The sequence below is a fragment of the Leucopleurus acutus genome (genome assembly GCF_964270905.1).
Source record: "Leucopleurus acutus genome assembly, chromosome: 1".
Classification (NCBI taxonomy): domain Eukaryota; kingdom Metazoa; phylum Chordata; class Mammalia; order Artiodactyla; family Delphinidae; genus Leucopleurus; species Leucopleurus acutus.
Genome location: NC_139142.1, coordinates 200,190,461 through 200,212,946, shown reverse-complemented (window position 1 = coordinate 200,212,946; position 22,486 = coordinate 200,190,461). Strand labels below are relative to the sequence as shown.

The following is a 22,486-nucleotide window of genomic DNA, read 5'->3' as shown; positions in this document are numbered from 1 at the left end:
AAATGCCCAAAGGGCAAAACTGACAGCTTGCGTGAATTATACCCAGGAGTTGACACTCAGCCAAGGAATGACCATCATTTGCCTGGCGGGATTTCAGAAATGCTATGGACCAAGAACTCCCCTTGAATAGGAACGTTTTATAGCAGTTATCCCAAGCCTGACCCAATACTGTATACTGGTGGTGGCAGAGGGTGGGAGCAGATGTCTCTTTAGCTTCACAGGTTGAGAGGAATTTGTACCTGAGAAGCTATACGTAATGAACTACATTTGAGACGCCTCAGCTGTACCTGAAACCAATCGGGATGAGATCCTTACGCTGTAACGGGAGGAGACTTTTGGGGGCTTTGGGAGGGAGGGAGAGTATTCTGCATGTGGTCAACTGTGGTAGCCAGCCTCCAATGATCCCTGTCTCCTGGCATGCACAGCCGTGTGAGGCGCCCCCTACACTTACCAGGGTTGGTTTGTGTGACCAACAGCAAGAGATAGAAGTGACGACGTGTAACTTCCAAAACTAGGTCACAGAAGACTGTGTGTTCTCTCTCTCTTTTGGACCCATTCCTCTGGGGGAAGCCTGCTGCAGCCCTACTGGGCTGCTGTCCCAACAGCTTTACTGGGACTCTGTGAAAGATCCGGGGCCAGTATCACCCACATAAGCTGCTCCTAAGGTTCCTAGCCCTCAGAAACCGTGTGAGAAAGTTAAGTGTTCGTTGTTTCAAGCTACTAAGTTTGGGAGTAATCTGTTATGCAGCAACAAACAACGAATACAGGGCTGAAGGAGGGGAAAGGGGAAAGACTGGGGATGGAGGCAGCGGTCAGATCCTGCAGGGCCCAGGGAACCCCACTGAAAGGTTTTTGCATTTTATTCTATCAGAAAAAGGAGCAACTTAAGAATTTTAGATAGCAAAATAACAACCAGACTCAAAAATATCATCCTGACAACTTTGAGGGGGGTGTAAAATTGAAAACTAGAGTACAGAGACTGGTTAAAAAGCAATTATAAACCTTTCAGAATTAGAGCACATCCTAATCTTTTAACAGAAATTCTCAGACCCAAACGCACGGATGTACGTGAAAGAGCAGCCTCCAGAACTAAAAATCTGTACAGCACAGAGAACTATATGCAATATCCTATGATAAACCATAACGGGAAAGAATATATTTTAAAAAATGTGTGTGTGTACGTGTGTGTATATATATATTTATGTATATACACATACGCACACACACATATATATAACTGAATTGCTTTGCTGTACAGCAGAAATTAACACAACGTTGTAAATCGACTATACTTCAATAAAAAAATGGATTAAAAACGTTTAAACATTTTTTAAAAACAGAACCAAAAATCACTAAAATGTACAGAACCTGTTAAAAAGTACAGAAAATGTTTTTTTCCAGCAAATTCTTTGAAACACATTTCATACATTTGAGGCTGGGAAACCAAGCATGTATTTAAGTTGAGAAAATAATCCATTTGAGTTGACTTCCTTGACACGACTTAAGACCTTGCTTTTTGATACCTTGCTTATTATCTCACATTCTGACATAAATACAACTAGATACGTATAAAAACCATACCCACTCACTATCAAAACACTCCATATCAAAAATCATTTGCTATGATGGAAATCTGTTGAAATTTTAAAATCCTACCTAAAAAACACATTTCCATCCTTCAAGGACAAAAATTAAACTAAAATAATAAGTAAAAAAGATCCAAGCACTTACTATAAGTAAAGCACCATGCTATACACTTTACACAGGCTCATTTCATTCTCATACCACACTTAGAGAGACCTGGGGTAAATGTAAGTAACACAGACCACAACTTAGCTCGTGTTTTGAACCCAGCAGAACAGCTGTTTTCAACCCTGTCAGACCCAATGCTCCCTTTTTTCAAATTACTCCACTCTTCTACTTATGCACGTTTTAATATAATCAATCCAAGGATCTAACTGCAAAACCAAGTGGAAATTAAAGGAAAGTAAGTTATAATAAAATACTATGTGTTTCAACATGTAAATAATTGGGATATGTACCCAGGAAGACAAAACGAAGTAACTACAGAAGCTTAGATGTCTACAGAGAGCTAAAAAACCAGACTTTTTGCAGGCCTGTACTACTGTTGACTCAAATACCACTAACAGTGTTGATAAAGTTATTACTATTTCCAAAACGGTAACAGTGACTGCAAAAGTTCTCTACAACATAAAGTACAACATTCCCTTACTTTATATACAGTTGCAGCCCTGGAAATTTTAGCGTATACCAAAACTACACAAAAAAACACTTTACAAGTAAAATGGAATTAGGTTCTTGACTCAGATAATCTGTAAATGGAAATCTCACCAACTGGGATGTTCTGCGGGACAGTCAAAAAGTCAAACAGGCAATTCTTTGTTTTGCCGGGCTGTGCTCTGCGTGGTGGCACTTGCATTGTTTCTGTCCCCCAAAGCACCTCCCCCAAACCTGTGACAATCAAACCCCCCCCATTTTCCAGAATGTTCTGAGGGTGAGCGACTGGTGCAGTGTTGAGAAGCACTGCAGAGGAGGGAGAGTTCTCAGGCGCTCAGTAACAACCGTAAAGGCCCATTTCCTGGGTCCTGAAACAGGCGCACTGTACAAAAGCTCTTCTCTGTACAGATTATTACACACCTGAGCGGCAGGAGTGACAAGCCTCGGAGTTCATCGGGCCAGTGTCTGTCTGGTGGGGCCGCCCCTCCTTTGGGCTCTCCCCCCGTCCCCAGCGGCAGGAAGGGATTCTGAACCATCTGTGCATCTGAGGTTGGCCGGATAAATCCCATCGTTCTTCACACCCATTACCAGAGTTCACAACTTGACAGCATCACTCTAGCTCTTACTACCACTCTGACCCAACGTCCCCTAATCTGACCCAATCTTCTGGTCTTCCCCCCCTCCCCCACACTTCCACTCTGTTCTCTAGAATAAGACGTATCAGTAAACTCCTCTCCACAGTCTCAGCCTCTTTCAACGTTCCCTCATCCCCTTGCTCTATTTTAAGCCTGGCAGTGTCTTCCAGAAGCAGCACTCCCGGAGCCCTTCCAAGGAGAAGCTGTGTATCTTCCCACATCCCACACACTTACAGACGGGCTAAGTGTCCTCCTTGCCCGCCACTGCCAGGCCACACCATTCCTCTCCACTGTCCTTTCAGAAACCCTAACCCCTCAGCTATTCACACCCTCACTCCCTCTCCCCGGAGCTGCCATATCCACTTCTGTTGCTCAGGCAGAGCTCACGGCCGTCTTCTCAACTATTCCCACACCTTCGGCATCACCCTGAGTAACGACGTCTACGTGGACGATACACCGCTGAAATCGAAACTCAAGCATCTCACTCTTTAACTGGCACCCTCTCTGGCTCAGGCTCCCCTGTTCCAGCACGGCACCCCTCCCCCGCAGAGCCATCCTGGTGTGTCCGACCACTTCCCCGGTCCACACCAGCTCCCTGAGGCCTTCCTTTCCCTGCTTAACCAGTTTGGATCCAGGTCTATCATGATCATCTACCTCACACATACTTTTAATGCCCTCATCCCTCTTTCCCCCCTTTGTACTTGCTGGGCAAACCTCAACCCTAGAAAGACCTTATTATATACCTGCTTTATTCTTGAACTCAAGTTGAATGCTTGCATTCAACTGCCCAAGTGAGCAGACTGGTCTCACTTAAAATGATCACAAGCCCTGAGCCCCCAGCTAGCCCATCAGTCCTGTTACACTTCTCTAGTAGGTGAGCTTCCCACACATACCTTCGTCTCAAGGCCCCCCCCCCCTTGCTCTCAGGTGATGACATCACCTCATACTGCATACAGGCAATAGAATCATAGAATAAATACCCCACCCTCCCATTGCCAACTCTACCACTGGTCATATCATATCCTTCCTTACTTCTAAAAAGGAAAAAGTACTTCTGCTTAAATCAGTGACCAAGCCCTCCATGAAAGCAATCCAGGAAAAGATAGGAAACAGTTTTTAGGAACAAAGTCCTCGAGTAGGAGAGGAAATAGGTTATTTCATCCTTTTTAATGACATCATTCCAACGATTACACTAGTTCTAGTAACTTATTTATTTATAATAGCCATTTTAACATTTTTGTCTGCTAACTCTATTACCTGGGTTATTTCTACATCTCTCTCTGTTGATTAACTTTTCCCTTAGTTATTGGTTAGATTTTCCAGCATCTTTGCATACCTGGTGATTCTTTTTTAACTGGATGCCAAACACTAAGTTTTATGTCGTAGGATCTTTTAGTATTCCTCTAAACGCTGTGGGGCTTTACTCTGGGACACAGTTATCCGAAATTAGTTGGCTCCTTTTGAGGCCAGTGTTTAGTCTTTATTAGGGTAAGTCCAGAACAGTTTAGTCTAGAGCTAATTTGGTCCTACCACTAAGGAAATGACCCTCTGAGAACTCTTATCTGATGCCCTCTGCATTAGGAGGTCTTTCCACTCTGGTCACTGAGGACATAACATATTCCCAGCCCTGTGTGAGCTCCCAGAAATGTCCCTCCTACTTCTTTCCAGGTGCTTTCCCCCCCCAGACAGGCTCAGACCAGTTTTTGGCTAGAGACTCCAGGGGACCTCTCTGCAGACCTCGGTGCATCTCTGGTACCTAGCCCTGAAGCCACTGTAGCCTCCCCAAACTGAATTCTCTGCCTCTTCAACTCCAGGAGGCTGGCAGGCTCTATCTGGGGCCTCCCCTACCTGTGCCTGTAGCCTGGAAACTCTCTAGGTAGCGGCCTGGGCAATGGAGGACTCAGCTTTGCTTCCCTACTTTGCGTCTGCCTAAACTTTGTAACTAATTTTTAAAAGAAATGATTTGTTGATGCTCCCAATACCCCCCAGCTATTTTTTCAGTGCCTCTTCCCAGCACAACTATTCCAAGGAGTCATCTATACTTGCTCTGACCCTTTCATTTATCTTTCAGCATTTCTTCTATTCCACTCAGGCTTTCCTTCCCACCACGCTGTCAAAATAGGCCAATGGCACATATCTAATCAAATCAAACGGTCCCTCTCCCCTCACTCATCTTCTCCGTGGACGGACTTAACCAATGTCCTTCCTTCTTGAGACACCTTTACCCTCACTTTCTTCCTAATTCTCTAACAGCTCCTCCTCTTCTTGAGCCTCAATGAACAGCTTTAGAAACACCTGTAACCCAAAGACCTTCAAATTTATCGTAGAGCCCATGACTTCTGAATTGTGCACCTCTAGTGCAGATTGCTCTAATGCTTACATTCTTGCGTACCCAGCTAAACACAAATGAGTAAGAGGCACTTCAAACTGAGTAATAAATCCATCCTTTATAAACCCTCCCTCCCCCAAATTTCCCTACATCAGGAAGCAGGGGCCTAATCACCCATCCACCCAGCTGCTCAAGGTAAAGATCAGGGATTAATCCCTGATTCTTTCTCTCCGTCTAGTACATTCTAATCTGTCAGCCAAGTTCTGTTGGTCCTACCCGCAAACTATACCTCCAGTTTATCCATTTCTCTTCTTCCCTACCACCACCCTAGTTACAGCCACTCTTGCCCGGTACGACTCTTTCTGCACATGGTAGAGAGAATAACCTTGAAAAGACATAAATCGGATCATGTCACTGCCTTGCCTGAAACTCTCTAAAGGCTTGTTACTTCACCTCAAAACTACCCCAGCTCCGTGCAGTAGCCTGCAATACCTCACCAGATACAGGCCCCTGACTGGGTCCTCTGGGTCCTCGTACTGCTCAACCCTCTTCGCTGCCCTCCGGCCACACTGGCCTCTGTCCCTCACCTGGGCTCCCTGCATCTGCAGTCTCTCTGCCTGGCACGTTCTCCATGCAAGCCTTCGCAGGGCTGGCTCCTCCCACTTCAAGTTTCAGAGCCAGCGTTCCTTGACCCTCTGCACAAAGAAATCTCTATCCTCCTCCTGCCACCTGAAATTCTATACTGTCTTGATCCACCGCCACTTTCATTCATTCGCTTTTTGTCTCTGTTTTCCCATTAGAATTCAGTCATTCAACTAAACAAATACTGAACACTTACTATGTGCCAGGCACTATTTCAGGTGCTGAAAAAACACCAGTGAACAAAGCAAACAAAAAGTCCTGCCCTCATAGAGCCTAGGTGCTAGAATGTGAGCTCCATGAACAAGGGAGCTGTTTGCGGACTGTCGGATCCACAGAGCCCACAGGAGGCCTTAGTTCACTGTAAGTGCACAATAAATATTTGCTACAAAAGTGAATGAAATTGGATTTATCTATATTTTCTTAGTCTTTGTACAATATACCTCAAAAATCTTCACTTAGCCATTAGAACAATGATCAAATTCTTGCTTTAGACTTCAAAACAGCCATATTTATATTTTGTTTCCCCTTCAGACTCTTATTATCTTATAGGTAAAGCACAAATTTGCAACCTTCAATACAATATTCTGATTCTAATTTCAAACTCTCATAACAGTAAATGCATTCTGTGACTACTGCAGCCCACTTATATTCTTTAAGTGCTTTAAAAAACACAAGCCTTCTAGACTAAACTGGAACCAATTATCCATGCACCCAGGTTACCTTTACCTCTGTGTAAACTGTGTTTATGTAGAGTGCAAATGAAGCCATCAACTAATTAAAGATGTAATGATTACTCTAAAAACACAGAAAATACATGAGTTAACAGACCTAAATGCACTGGTAACATAATATGCTCACTACTACAGGAAACTATCACAGCCCTACTTCATCTTGCAGTTAAGAAAATCCGGGTGTGTGAGAGCACGCAAGCACGCGTGTGCACCCACACACACGCGTGTGCACACACAGTCAGAAGCTGGTTGAGGTCTCAGGTCTAGTAACTCCCAACTTGATGTTCTTCCCAATTAATAATTACCTAAATTTAAAGACACAACGTTTCACAACTACATCATACAATCCTCTGAGGATAGACAACACATCTAACAAATTTATACCAGACAATCCTAAATACAAGGGATTGTACAAATGTAAGTAGTTTTGAACAGCAACAAAAAGCAAGGCCATCGTGAACATTCACTTAGTATTTGGTAATAATGAAATGCATGTGTACAGCATTTTCACGGATACCGTCTGATTCACTCCCTAGAGCTATACCTCCCTCATAAGGTAGGTCAGGAGAGCGTTGGCACAGGAAGAAACTAAAGTTCATCCAGTAAGCTTAACTGACTTGTCAAAGGCCACAAATGCCAAAGTACATTCTTCTCAGAGGATATACAACTGGTACTTGTGATTCTAAGATAATCAAAATAATTCATCCCAATATAGAAAGAAGATTTGAACCTTTAGTAAATCACCCACAGGATATTTCAAACCTCAGTTTACCTTTGCCCCTGGATTTACCCTAAGGCTGCATCATACTTCTTCAGCCAGCACTTGCTATACGGAAGGAAATTCAACCAAAATGATTTGCTTTAACAATGTGTTGCAAAACTCAGCAAACTGTCACCAGGCGTATCTGAAGCTGAACCAACTTCTTACGGATAACCTCCATGACAACAAATAATCGAAGAAGGGCTTTATCTTTTAAAGAACTGATTATATCCCTACTCATCAAAGAGACAACTAAGATCATGGGTCACAGTAGATTTATAAACAGCACGTTTGTTTTTGATTTTCATCTACCTACAGTGGGGCGCTGGTGGATGAAATTCAATTCATATATTTAAAGGTGAAAAGTTAAGTATCCACTCTGTTTAAAATACCGAAATTGCTCAAAATCATTAACTATTATCGGAGGCTTTAGTAAACTTGACCAAGATAATGGGCAGAAGTCAACAGTTAAGCTTCAAGTAATTCACTGAAAGTAGTTCTAGCAAGTTGTTTAAAACATCTGAATCACTTCTTTTCTCGGTGATTTCCCTGTAAATTGATTTATTCTTACAGAGGAGTTATTGTAACATATTAATATAAGTCACACTTCAAGGGTTCAAAAGCTTACTTTAAAAGTAAAAGACACTATCTAGTTCTGCCTATGTATTTATTTCATACTTTCATACTACTTTTGCACTTGGAGACTCAGAAGTCATTTTACTCCCAAATTACAATATAAAATTCTCATTTCCTTGTGGGTTGTCTTCTTCTAAGAAATAGAATCACAAACCATACCATCATTCCATTATATAAAATGCTACCCTCTACTTTAAAATTACGTTTTAACCAATTGCTGATAACAACTACCCTTAACTTTTCAGAAAAATGGAATCACATAGTCAGAATCCACACCTTCATCTCTTGCCATTATGTATGTACATAGATACACATACATCTTCCATCTGTTTCTCTCCCATTACTACTACTACAGACCACAATATGGTCGAATGCAATATATAGACTAAACTAAAACCTATACCTCCAGTTTATCCAAACCTAGTCTTAGATTCTATTAGGAATGCCTAGTTTAATATTTAATCCTACCCACAAATTCATGAACCTGTAAGCACAGGTTATTATTCTTTATTTACAAGATTTCAGCTCTCCTGTATTTAGATGGCACTTTTAATTAAGTCCTGTTGATTAACAGAAAGAAAAGGTAGTTCTGCATAAATTCCATTACAGATCACAAGCACCCACAAAACACCATTAGACACATAAGCCCATTAGTTTTCATTATTGTTTTATAAGAAAATGAAGTCTAAGTACAAATGGTACTAATCCAAAATCTTAAATATCAAACAGCACACCGAAACAAGAGCTAATATTAACACTTTAGGCACCAGGCCCTACAGCTTTCAAGAGGCTCCTTTTGTAGGTAAGAGCCCTCAGTCTTCCCGAGTTGCCGATTAATTTTTGCCTTTAATTTTTCTTCTCTGATTAAGTCTATGTAATAACTTCCATACTGATGAAACCAAAATGACTGCTGAAATTTCTAGAACAGCAAATCTTAACCTTGGGTTTTCTGCCTTTATCGATACCTTGAGAAACTCATGACAAACATGAATTTTCTCCCGAGAAAAATATACTGTCACAAAACTGTATATGCGTATCATGGGAATTCACTACTTCTAGCATCATTTCCACATAACCCTCAGAACCCAGCTGATACACTCAAAAATATCTTGGGCAGGATAGAAAGTTGGAACTAGACTTCATTATTGCTTCTCAATTATCTTTGACTTAAATTATTTGCTACTTAATGGAAAACCCCAAATATCCTCAATTCCTTTCTAATTCAAACTAGCTGTAAAAATTAAGCTTTGCTTCTAGTACAGGTGCGACTTCACATATTTCTTTTCACTTCCAATGCGGTGGACAGAATGGAGGAATCTAGATTAAGGACTAAGAAATCTTGGTTTACAAAATTTTAAAGGAAAGAAAGGATTCTTAGTTTCTGTCAGAAAAATCGGACTTTTAAACGTATCACTTAAAGTGATTTAAGCTTGTTTTTATAAAACAAACTAGATTTTTATCGTTTTGAAAATGTAGTGCTTAACCACTTTTCCTCTTAACAGAGATATGTACGTATTTCCACTTTAACCCCTAATTAAAAACAAAAAACACCTACCTGTCTACTTTATAAACTTGGTTTTCATAACGTTGTATACTGGCCACTAATGAAGGATACAGTTTGAACAGAGGAAAGACAGGGGTCTGGGACTATACGTCTGATTAGAACCCTATTAAAACCAGGTGTTGGACTGCGATGGCTGGGCCCTACACCCAACAGTCCCAAAGGTGGCTGCGTAGGGCAGTAACAAGGCGGTATCATCATTAAAGGCGGTATCATCATTAACGTTTTAATTACCGTCACACTTCCTTCTCTTCTCCTCGGCTGGAGAAGAGGTTAAGCCTCCACCCCTTACAGTATATGGAGTCACACACTCTGGCATCCCAATGAAAAAAGTTAAACTACTAGAGGAACCAAGCAGCTCCACTTTGTTGAGTATCACTTTAAAACCAACTTTTTCAGAATGTCTTTGCTGAAGTGAGAAGTAACCATAAAGGAAAACGTAAAGCTCCAATTATAACGAAAGCATTCGATTGTACTGATATCTTGGAAAAACTACCCTTTCATTTAAAGGTGAAACCATGGCACTAAGTAGTATATTTCAACATTTCTAACCTTAAAGTTAAGATTATAATCTTAAAATTAAAATGGTAAAAAATTATAATGGTGCAACCTCTGCACCCCCATGTGTTTAAATTAAGGGACTTATTTCATATTTAGAGCTGACATCCCATTGATTTCCCATGATCTGAAAATTACTTGTTATTCATTAAATCAAAGCCTTTATCAACTGTTACTTTTTGATACAGCAAGTTACAATGTATCACATTATACCGATTGAGACACTGAATCTCTAACATCTATTTGGCAGTCAAGTCCTTCAGTTTATTACAATCTGGAGTTATTTCTCAATCCTCATCAAAAAAGGACTAACAACTAAGTTCTAAAGTTGAGTATAATTCATGTTTGGAGGGGAGGAGGGGACTTCTACTGAAAGTTGTTTCTAAAAAATTAAGAGGCATGCCTAATTAAGGCAGTGCGTTCAGCTTAAATTAAAATTAAATGGGAATACTTTAATAAGTGTTATTTTCCCTATGTTTAGACCTAGCATTTCTGCCACGTTTACCACAGAAACAAAATATGGTAACAGTTAGCAGGTACAGTTCACATGACAATTTTCCAGATATATTTGATCATAAAATGCCTTCTTAGTGAGGTGACATATATACAATACTGTCCTCATCTAATTCTGCCCTATCTTTCATGATCAACATAGGATTACACATTTTCTAAACCAGACACTCAATTCAGGTTTCTAGATCGCTCCTGACCCTGACATGTCAATCGGAGGCATGAGTTCGCCTTTATAAGAAGCACATCATTCTTCAGCAAATTATCAAAAAGTTTCTTCTCCTCAGGCTAACCCGGAATTCAATTACCTTTAATTGTGCTTGGCATACATTTCAGCGCTAACATGCTACTTTCAATCCTATGATCTACAGAGCCTCCCCCCACCCCCACCCCCGGCCAGCACGAGCCGCAGGACTGGACAGCAGCTGTTTGCCTGGGACTGTTTACATTCTTCTGTTCAGTTCAGTGTCTATTCCTGAAGTCTATGTTTCACTGGTCATAGTTTTGGTTGGATGTGAAGTGAAACAAATTCTACACGGACGATGGGAAAAGTCAGTCTGAAGGGGGAAAAAAAACAATCCCTCAAAAATAGGGACTCAACATGTTAGAAAACAATGAACTACAAAATGTCAAAATCATTTCAGTGAACAGAAATGATCCGTAAAAACCTAATAAGCCTTGATACTTCAGTTGAGCTCAGCTCTGATTTCAGGTTGGGGCCCTTGGGACAGTCCAATGTGCTCCGAGGAGCAAGACTTCACTGAATTTCAAAGTGTACTGCAGGGTTATCTGTTCTTATCAAAGCTCTCCCCTTCCTCGGCTGCAAAACAGGAACTACCAATTAATTTCCAGGGCAGTGGTAACGACGACACCCCCACTTGAAAGTATTACCTGCAAAACTTGGAAGCAAAAATAAAACCAAAAGACGAGATTCTGCAGTCACAAGTACTTTAATTTTTAAAAACAAATCACTTATTTAAAAATAAACAAGCGGCACCATTCTACTCTGCCGCTGATACAAGTAAAACGTTGAGAGGTGGTGTCTCACAGGCAACGTGCTAAAGGTCAGGACCGCGCTGGACAATCTCAACTACTCCACACGCTAAGACGCTACTCTCGGAAGGAGCACGCGACGGTCACCACTATTTGACTTTGAAAGGTCAAACAACCCAAAGAGTTTAAACAGCTTTATTTTTCGAAATCGACATTACAGAGCAGGATTTCTGCATTTAGAAAATTCTTACAGCACCAAACAGAGGTATGACAGAACGATTTTCCACCACAAAACTGTAGCACCAATCCAGCGACTCCTCGACTTCCTGGAACTGTCAACACACTGCCCCCTGTTTAAGTGGCTGTACCTGAAAACCAAGGTATGCAATTCCTTAGGGTGAGAAGCCATCAAGTGACCCTGCCAAGGACCTGGGGGAACGAGGGGAAGAGCCTATTATCCGTGGGTCTGAGCCCAACTTCCACGACCAGGGAGAGCTGCCGCTGCGGTACGGCGTCCGGGAGCCGTCGACACTTACATGCCGAAGCCCACCCAACCGAAACACCTCCAGGTTAAGATTTCTAGGAAGGGGTTCACTTAACCTGAGTTCGGTGGCGGGTAAGAAAGCCCTCTTCCAACAGGTAGATCTGTTAACACCTGCTTACATGGGGTCCTTTCTCCCCTAGCTCGAGAAACCCAGCCATCGGGCGGACTCAGGTTTTATTAGGGAAGCAACTAATAACGTTACAGGCTCCAGAAGAGCCACATAGTACCCTCCCCAAAACCCGCAACATATTTCAAGGATCAAACGAAAAGTCAGGAGGAGGAGTCCGACCAGGTAGGACTGGGGAGGGATGCAAGTACAAGTCCCACAAAGAGGACGCAGCACCTAAGTCGGCTCCGGGCGGCTCGGGAGCCGCGACCTTCCGCGGCAGGGCTCCCGCCGCCCCCGCCCGGCCCCTTGGCGGCTCCACGTGGGCCGCGCCGGCCCCGCCAGCCTCCCCGGCCCCCGGGAGAGCACGGCCCCCAAGCGCCCGGAACCTGCGCTGCCGGCGCCGGCGGAGCGCGAAGGCCGAGCCGGCCCCAGAGCGCCACCCAGCGGCCCGCGGAGAGGCCTGCAGGCGGGGCCTCCGCGGCCCGGCCGCCGCACCCCGCGCCGCCCGCCCGCCCGCTCGCTCCCTCTCCGGATGCACAAGGCCCAGCCCAAGCGCTCCGACCACAAAATGGCTGCCGGCAGCCTCGTCACGTGACCCCTTTGTGCCTTGCGGGCGCCTGAACTCCGCGGGGCCCGGGTCCGAGGGGCCGGGGTCAGCGGGTGGCCCAACAGGAGGCCCCGCCGGGCCGCCGCGGCCGGGGGGAGAGGCCGGGGGCGGCGAGGTAAAGGCCCCGCCGGCGACGGGAGTCGGCGGCGGAGAGAAGATGGCGGCCATTTTGTGTGGGTCTGCGCTCCGCCGCCGCCGCCGCAGGCAGCGGAGGGAGCGGGGCCCGGCGGTGGGTCGGACAGGGGAGTTAACACGTACCGACTCCTCTTCCTTCTCCATTCCGGTGGGCATCTGCGGCACGGCCCGGTTTATCGAGGCGTATTCGTGCAGGTCGGGCAGATCCTCACAGCGGAAAACCGGCAGCGGCTTCGAGGCGTCTAGCGCCCGCGCCCGAAACGACAGTTTACTCATCTCAGGCGCAGCAGATACCTCTCCGCTCTGGGGAAACGGCCCCGGCCAGCGGGATCATGGAGAACCGGGGGTTCGGTCCCCACTCGCCCGCCGCTGCCGGGGACTGGAGGGGCGGAGCGCGGAGCCCGCCGTCCGGGCACTCAGAGCCGCCGGGAGGTGGGAGGCCGAACCGCTCCGCTCCTCTCTCGCTCGCTCTCCTCAATACGCCATGGCCAACATGGCGGACATTAAAACTCCACTGTGCGCTCTTCAGCCAACCCCAGCCATTCCCCACACTGCATCGCGCAGCGGCGCGGGCACGCGGGGGGGGGGGGCGCGGGCTCGAGGCCGGGCGCCGGCACGGAGCGCGCGTCCCGCCAACCCCCGGCGCCCGGCCCCGCTCCCCGCGCCGGGCCGCCCGGCCCCCGCCCCCACGGCCGCCAACAGGCCGGGCCGGGACGCGCGGGGCGCTCGGACGCCGGGGGCCACGGCCGACCTCCCCGCCCTGCGCGCCCGCTACCCGCCGCCCGCGCTCGCTCCCGCCCGGCGCCGTTGGCTGACAGGCGAGGGTGCAGGGAAGCGACCGCCCCTCGCGCGCCGGCCTGCGGCGCGGCGGCGGCGGCGGCGGCGGCGGCGGCCCGGGCACCTGTCACTGCCCGGCGGCCCGGCCCGGCAGTGGGAGAGCGGGCGCCCCCAGCCCGGGCCGGCGCGGCGCTTCAGGTCTTATGACGAAAATGCAGACGGCATTCGCGGCAGGATGCTACTTTGCCGGAACTTTTACCAGCCATTATCTTTACGTCTAATGAAACTCTGGATTGTATTTGGTGGGCTCCGCGTGGATCCTGTGTCAGTTCCCATCATTGCGCTCCGTGTAAACAGGAGGCGTCCTACGTTGCTCCAAAGTAGGGCTTTGGTGGGTTTTTTTTTTTTATCCTGCATTTTATTGACCCGCACTCTTTTATTGTCATCGAAGCAAAGAGAATAATTATTATTGGACACCGTAACCTTCAGGGAAAATTTTTTTTAAGCAAGACACTTCAAAATTTGAGAGCCGGATGATTTTTCTACACTGGAAGAAAATGCTGCTTCAACATAGCCATGGGTTGACACTTATCATTTGTCCTCTGAAAAACTTTATACAATTGAATTATATGAAGACCTATAATGCTCCTGTCAAACCAAAAAAAGAAGACTTAAAAAAAGAGGAAAAGATGTATTGTTAGAAGAGATTTAGATAGATGTGATGGCTACCATGTGGCTTATATTACACACGAAAATGAGTATCTAGAGAGCTCTTTGCAGTAGAATATTTTAAAAATCCGGAAGACTGTTGCGGTGGGTTTAATAGGTTTGACAGCAAATTTTCAAATACTTGCCAAGATACAAAAATGTCCTGTATCTCCACTTTTCTCCCCGGGGGATACCTAGTAAAAATGATCACTATTCTTAATTACTGAATTGGATGGGAACTGTTATTGGCTTAAGGCACAGAAACAAAGTGCTATCTTTCAGGCTGGCTTCGCTACCACCCTCTGGGGTGGGGAGAAAACGGATTGCAGGTCGCCAAAATTATCCTCAAACTCTAATACTGACAGCTCACCTCCCATGCAGCAGATGGACATTCATCTACATGTCCTATACTAAGACGATGCATTTATTCATTCAGTGAGCAAACATTTTTTGAGACTTCACGGCCCTCTAAGTATACTGCTAATTACTCAGCACCCACAGGACTCCCGGAGGAGATTACATGGTGGGAGCAGGACCGGCGGATGGCAACTGCCACACCTGGGGTAAGTGTGAGGGCGAGAGCTCAGGCTATTTGGAACCAGGCAGAATTGGCACCCAATCCGTGGGGAGTGACTGGCTCTAATGAAAGCATTCAGGAAAGGCTTTTTGGAGGAGATGATATCGGGGTAAAAAATGTGTAGGGTAAGTATGGGCCAAGGTTGCAAAAATGAAGAGGAGAAAGGTATCTTGGGCCAGGGGTGCAGCACGTGGGAAAACCCAGAGCCCTGAGTGGGTGTGTCACATTCTGGGATCCTCACCGCACCGTGGACCATGACACTTAATTAGCCAGGTTGAACAGTTCCGAAAACACTGGCTGGATATTAGTACAGTAGTCCTTGCCAGCCTGCTATATTAGATTTCTGAAAATCCTAGTAGTAGAATTCGGTTGATTGAGGAACCTAAGAACTAAAATAGAGTCTTAAGTCATGAGTGAACCACCAAGAAAGTGAATATATATATATATAACTTTCATTAAAATAAGAGCCAATTGATAACATTCTCCATATCCTACACAAGTAATAATGGGCACTATACGACTAAGTTCCTGTTCTCTAGAAATTCTAGACTCACCCTCCATGGCAGGTTCAGAGACATGCTTTCCAATTCAGCTTGCCTTTTGCAGGTGATCTGCCTGCCGAGAGACATTTTCTTTCTGCCACCGGTCCCCGTCCAGCTCAATGCCCTGGATTTCTGACTTGTAGGTCTTACTTGCTTCCCAAAGACCCACAGGCTGGAGTCCCAAGCCTCTTACATTCAGTTCACTTCCCTCCCTCCTATGGGGCAGGAGTGCAGCAATAAAGGCTCTGGTTTAATTTTCCTCAGCATCCTTTATCCAACCCAAAGGTCCCTTGCAAAAATGGCTAATCCTGCACTGCCTTTCACTTTTTCTATTCCCAACTCAAACTTCCCTTTTTTTCTAAGTACCCACAACAAGAATGAGATGACATTCGCCATGTTGCAAAAGATACGTACTAATGTAAAGCTGTATGTACTAGCCTTTCCCCAAAGGGAAGCTTTGGGTTGGGAAGGGACTTGCAGTATTGAAAACAGTTTTGATTCACGCCACAAATCTTTATTGAATAAGTAGGCAACACACAGTACCATCGTGGCGGGGATACAAATAAGATCCTGCTAAGGGGTCACCCCGTTAACAAAATGACCATGACCAGGCAGGATGGTGGCCTGCAGTGCTCTGGGAGTTCAGAAAGAAGGCAGTCAGTTCCAGGTGGGTTGATCAGACATTATGGGGAAGATAGCGTGTGATTCGGTTCTGAAGGATGGCTAATATTCCAACTGGTAACGGGAGTGAAATGGTAGAGGAAAAGGTCTTCATGGGAGAGGGCAACTCTATGGACAGAAAGCGGGGCAGAGGCTACTGCCAGGTGTGTGTGGAGATGAGAAGGTGGACTTGGCCAGGGTTCAGTAGGAGATGATAACAACACAGGTATAAGATAAAACTGGCAAGAACCTGGGTGGAGGGAGAAGGAGTAGAAAGGAAAGAGACATACGTTTTAACGGTAATAATAATCGCTTATAAGATCATCACCTTGCAACGTGATTCATTGCGATTGATCTCACATACAAAACGTCTGCTTAAACAACGACGAGAATATGTCAAATGCTAGAGCGCTGACGCTGCACTTTGCTATAGATGATAAACCTGAAATGCAGCTCTAGATATTAGTTCATGCCCAGTATGTGCCCAAGTCCCATTAAATGCTCTTTGAAATTGTTTCTAGGATTTGCCTCCTTATTTCCTTTCCCACTGTCTTCACCATCACCTCAGCTTTCATCACGTCCCACCTAGAAACAACCTCCAAGTCCAAGTCTCCTTGATTTCGCTCCTTCCTTCCTTCCTTCAATTTCGCTCCTTCCTTCCTTCGATGAAACTCCTACTTTATAGGCAACGGGGCTAATGCTCTCCTAACGGTGGCTGCTGGGAAGCAACGGTGGCTTGTTGAGGCTGTGGATCCCTGGGGATATGACGATACAGAACAGACTGCCCTTCAGGCATTCACGGTGCAGTGCAGGCCCCCACATCAGTGAACCTGAAGCCCCACTTCCATCTGTACCCTCCCTTCCCCAACTCACTGATTCATCTTGCTCATTAGATAGAGCCAGTTTTTTGCTTATTTTTTTTGGCATGGTTGTCGAGGCCTTATAATTTTGCCTCACTCTCTCCAACATCATTCCTCCTTACTGCTTAAGACAAAAAAGCTCTTCATTCTGGATTTTACATCTCATCACCAGCTTTAGAAATCGGCCAAGTCTTTCCTGTCTCCAGGTTTTTTCTTTATTCCTTTCTGTCTATTCTCTCTGTCCAGCTTCAGACCATCTACTTCTAGCTACTGAAATGCTACTTCACAGGCATGTTTTGAAGATCAAATGAAACAATCCATGTCAAGCATTCATATGGTCTCCGGTCCACAGTAAACATTCAATAGATGTAAGCTACTGCTGTTATCCTTCAAAATGCAACTCAGTGATCTTCCTTCATGAAATTTTGACGGCGTCACTTCTCTGGGTTCTAATTTCCTAATCTGAAGAATGAGTAAGTAGTTAGGTGAATTCAAACTAATTTTTAAGCCTTCGCCAATCTTTCTCATCTCTGAACTCCTATTAGAGTGTTCAATCAGCAAGAACGGTAACTACCACTTATCGAACATTTAGTATGTGCCAGGCAGCGCACAAGTACTTTTTTTTTTTTTTTTTTTTTTTTTTTTGTGGTGCGCGGGCCTCCCACTGCTGTGGCCTTTCCCGTTGCGGAGCACAGGCTCCAGACGCGCAGGCTCAGCGGCCATGGCTCACGGGCCCAGCCGCTCCGCGGCACGTGGGATCTTCCCGGACCGGGGCACGAACCCGTGTCCCCTGCATCGACAGGCGGACTCTCAACCACTGCGCCACCAGGGAAGCCCTGAAGTACATTTTAAGTGCATCATCTCACTTAATTTTCAATATCTATGAGGTGCCTCCTGTTAAGAGAAGTTGCAAGTTCTTCCTCTCAAAGCTGGTGAGAGGCAACGCTGAGACCAGAATCCCTGCGATCTGACTCCAGAGTGGAGCCCCAGAAACCAGATAATAAAGTGAAGTGAGGCATGAACTGGGAGTGAGCCGAGAGAGGGGCTTGGCAATCAGGGCAGGAGGCAGAGAGAAGGAAAGCGGGACGTGTCGGGCCACCGATTGCGTCGTTTCTGAGGGTGGGAGAGACGTGGGCATATTTGTTTGCTGACAGCAAAGAATCGTGTAAATGGATTAACTTTAGGACCGACTTCCTCTGAGGTTAAACTCTCAGAGAAGAATTCCAAAGAAGATAAACTCTCATTGATGGGCCAAAAGATTAAAAATAATAATCATAATAAATCCTGATACCAGTTTGGGTAGCAGGAGTCCAGATTCTTCCCTCCTTCAAGCATTCAACAAATATTTCCTGGATGGTTACAGACAGCTAGGCAAAGCCGTTTGTGCAGAAGAACAATGATAAACAAGACATGATCCCTGTAGCCTCACAGAGCTAAGAATAAAGTAAGATACCGCGCTTGTATTTACTTGGGAAACGTGCAGTTAATCTCTTCAAGACGTGTGATGCACAATGATCTCAACATTAAAAAAAAATGATACAGGGCTCTAATTGAGAGCATTGTGCAAAAGTACTAAATACATCTTCGCCTGCAGTAATCATTTTCCTTCACTTTCTTTTTATTTTCATAATAAGCTATAAAGAAATGGCATCAAATAATTCTTCCAAAATAACATTTAGGAAAATAAAAACTGGGAGCCCTTTATGATCTGTTGTATGTTAGAAAGTAAATGTTGAAATTGCGTTGCAGCATTTTTTTTTTTTTTTTTTTTTGCAGTACGCGGGCCTCTCACTGTTGTGGCCTCTCCCGTTGCGGAGCACAGGCTCCGGACGCGCAGGCTCAGCGGCCATGGCTCACGGGCTCTAGAGCGCAGGCTCAGTAGTTGTGGCTCACGGGCTCTAGAGCGCAGGCTCAGTAGTTGTGGTGCACCGGCTTAGTTGCTCCGCGGCATGTGGGATCTTCCCGGACCAGGGCTCGAACCCGTGTTCCCTGCATTGGCAGGCGGATTCTTAACCACTGCGCCACCAGGGAAGCCCTCGCCTTTTATTCTTTTAAGGTAGAGGCAGACTGTTTCTGGATATATTCTGAACTGTTTTCATTTTATACAAAACATAGTTCTTAAATAGTATGCACAGAATTCCATGCATAAATCAACTCTGTAGAGAAATCAGCAGTTCAGATATTGCTTCTGTGACCCCCATTAAATATGCTGCAACGGGGGCTTCCCTGGTGGCGCAGTGGTTGAGAGTCCGCCTGCCGATGCAGGGGACACGGGTTCGTGCCCGGTCCGGGAAGATCCCACATGCCGCGGAGTGGCTGGGCCCGTGAGCCATGGCCGCTGAGCCTGCGCGTCCGGAGGCTCATAATAAATATATATATGTGTTTATATAAATAAATATAAAAAATAAATATGTATTTGGTAGTATTTATCTAACCTGTATTTTGTTAAATTACTGTTTTTTTAATATACTTATTTATTTATTTTTGGCTGTGTTGGGTCTTTGTTGCTGCGCGCGGGCTTTCTCTAGTTGCGGCGAGCGGGGGCTACTCTTTGTTGCCGTGCGTGGGCTTCTCATTGCGGTGGCTTCTCGTCACTGAGCACCGGCTCTAGGTGCACGGGCTTCAGTAGTTGTGGTTCGTGGGCTCAGTAGTTGTGGCTTGGGGGCTCTAGAGCACAGGCTCAGTAGTTGTGGCGCACGGGCTTAGTTGCTCCGCGGCATGTGGGATCCTCCCGGACCAGGGCTCGAACCCGTGTCCCCTGCATTGGCAGGCGGATTCTTAACCACTGCGCCGCCAGGGAAGCCCCTTAAATTACTGTTGCCTTATTTAATCCAGTGACTGGCACTTACTGATAGACACTGTCTGTAGCCTACGTGTGGGTCCAATGTAAGGCGCAGAAGGACATAAACGAGAGGGAGGAGAGAGGGAAATGTAGGAACCTTTAGGTGCCCTACAGTCTTGAGCATATGAAACATACTACTTGAGTGTTACACAGATCAGTATGGTATAAATGGTACGTGAGTGGTGAAGGGATGAAACGTAGAGGAACAAGAAAAAAAGCTGTTTAATGAAGTCGAAATTTATGTTGAAAGGTTGAAGTCAAAGCTACCAGTGGGTGATGGACAAAGAAACGTTGACAGGGAGGAAGGCATTCAAGAGAGAGACTGCGTGAACTGCCTTTGCTCCTATGACCCAAGGAAGAAACTTACTGCTATACTCATCTGAAACGTAATATTAGCGAAATAAAACTTTTACTTTCACTACATGTATTCTTCTTTATGACAGTTTGAGTAACGTTGTGCCGATTGCCGAGATAAGCACTCCGGGTCCGGTTCCTCCTCTCTTCCAGAGATGCGAAGGGCAGGTGAATGGTTTCAAACCTGAGGAGTGTGGTTATGGGTGTGAAGAATGATTCATGGAATGAGGAGAAGGGGCTGGGGATGGAACAGTGGGGAACACCAACATCTAGAAGACAGCAGAGGCAGAAGGGCCAGGAGAAGAGCAGAGGAGGCTGGGAGAAGCCAGATGACTATTCAAGGCGGCGATCGATGAGGAGGTCCCTGGAGACGCAGCAATCCCGATTGCCACAGGACAACGTGGGCGGAAAACTGAAGGAGTCACGGGCTGAGTGGTGCCTGAAACGTGCTCATCAGTCATTTCCCAGGCAAGTCAAGCGAGGTCAAGTGCCTCATAAGTGCCTCCTTACGAGACTTTTCTAAGTACTCGCTCACAGGAGTGAGAGCACCCTGAAGGCAAGGAAATCAGCTTAGCCTCAGGACACAGCTAGGGACACATCAGCAGCACCGCGCCACCACGTGACCCATTAGAAGAGAATATATTGCGTTATTTCTCGAGTCCTCACAAAATCCTGGTGACAGGAGGAAGTGAACCACATCTTCCATCTTTAAAGTTGCAGAAATAGTAAACAAACGACCAACCTGACTTGTCGAAGTGAGTTACTGACAAGAGCATACGCCACACGCACATCTTAAAATTTCTTCTGAATTAGGTTTCCCAAACACTAGGCTCATTAGCTACAAGCAGCACAAGGACACTGTGGTAACACATATATCTGGATATATATTTTGGTGTTAATAGATTTATTCATTAGCCAGTTAACTTTTTGATGTTTTTATTCCCTCCAGTCTTTCTGGCTTTGTTTCTGTTTTTCACTTTCTTATTTTATAACATTGGAATAATACTGTCTATTATTTTGTGGTCCTCACTTCTCAGTGTAATTTGAGATAGTACCACCTCATTAAATATTCTTCCCAAATGTTAGCGTTTTTTTCAGAAGTATGTTTCATAAAACACTAATCCCAGAAGTTATGTTCTAAGATGAGAGTTCCATAAAGAGTTCCATATAAAACCAATAAGTGAGGGAAATACTGCCTATTATATCTTTCTCTTTAAAATACATACAGGCTCACAATGTATAGGCTCAAAGAAGTCCTGCAGAAATTTATTTACTTAGAACAGTATTTTCCAAAGTTATCTCACCTTGCAACCCCTTACCATGCATATACTATCAATTATTACCTTTAGTTTTATAAAAGCACACCTTGGGAAATTCTAACCTAGGCAATTCAAGGAAATAGAAGTTTTATCTGATCAAGTTATCTAATTACTTAAGAAGTCTCACATGTGAACTTTGAAAAAACAAAGTTCTTATAAACGTAAAAATGTATCTGTATTAACACTTCTTAAGATTTTTATCCTGGTAAAAACAGTGCAAATAAGACAGGCACTAGAACTGAGCAGGCTGCTATACTTTGGCAATATATTTGGCGTTTAATACTAAATTAACTAAAATGTTTATCTACATTTCCTTCCAAAAGTGTCTCCACTAAAAAGGGCATGTTGAACTTTGATTCAGAGAGGTTTATAAATTTAATTTAATTTAATTTTTTACTCTTACTTATGCTCTTGGAGCTGCAGTTTCTCCGTCCATAAGATAGGAATCATGAAACAATCTATCACCTATGTTGTTACATTGATTCAATGAAATCATTAATGCAAAGAATTTAGCAGGGACCTGACACAAAAGTCACGATCAACCCCCACGAGCTATTTTTTTTTGGCGGTACGCGGGCCTCTCACTGTTGTGGCCTCACCTGTTGCAGAGAACAGGCTCCGGACGCGCCGGCTCAGCGGCCATAGCTCACGCGCCCAGCCGCTCCGCGGCACTTGGGATCTTCCCGGACCGGGGCACGAACCCGTGTCCCCTGCATCGGCAGGCAGACTCTCAACTACTGCGCCACCAGGGAAGCCCGAGCTATTTTTTTAAGGATATTTTTTATTCTATTCCTTTGAATAGGTCATTCTACTTTTCTGAGCTTTATTTTTGTACATACAGTCTAAAACATAACATTCA

General features: G+C 45.1%; 1 protein-coding gene across 4 annotated transcripts in view; it reads right to left on the bottom strand.

Annotated features, from left to right (window-relative positions):
• The window catches only part of EPC1 (enhancer of polycomb homolog 1), a 94,153-nt gene that overhangs the window by 53,526 nt on the left and 18,141 nt on the right, over window positions 1-22,486 (bottom strand). For 2 of the 4 annotated variants that reach the window (XM_082841355.1, XM_082841352.1), the window contains exon 1: window positions 13,112-13,510. The exons of 1 other annotated variant lie outside the window; for it this stretch is intronic. In XM_082841355.1, the coding sequence (XP_082697481.1) occupies window positions 13,112-13,264 (153 nt within the window). In that variant the 5' untranslated portion in view covers window positions 13,265-13,510. Of the gene's footprint in view, window positions 1-11,163; window positions 11,962-13,111; window positions 13,511-22,486 lie in introns of those variants that run through there. One more of the 4 variants, XM_082841354.1, reaches the window with a different exon arrangement.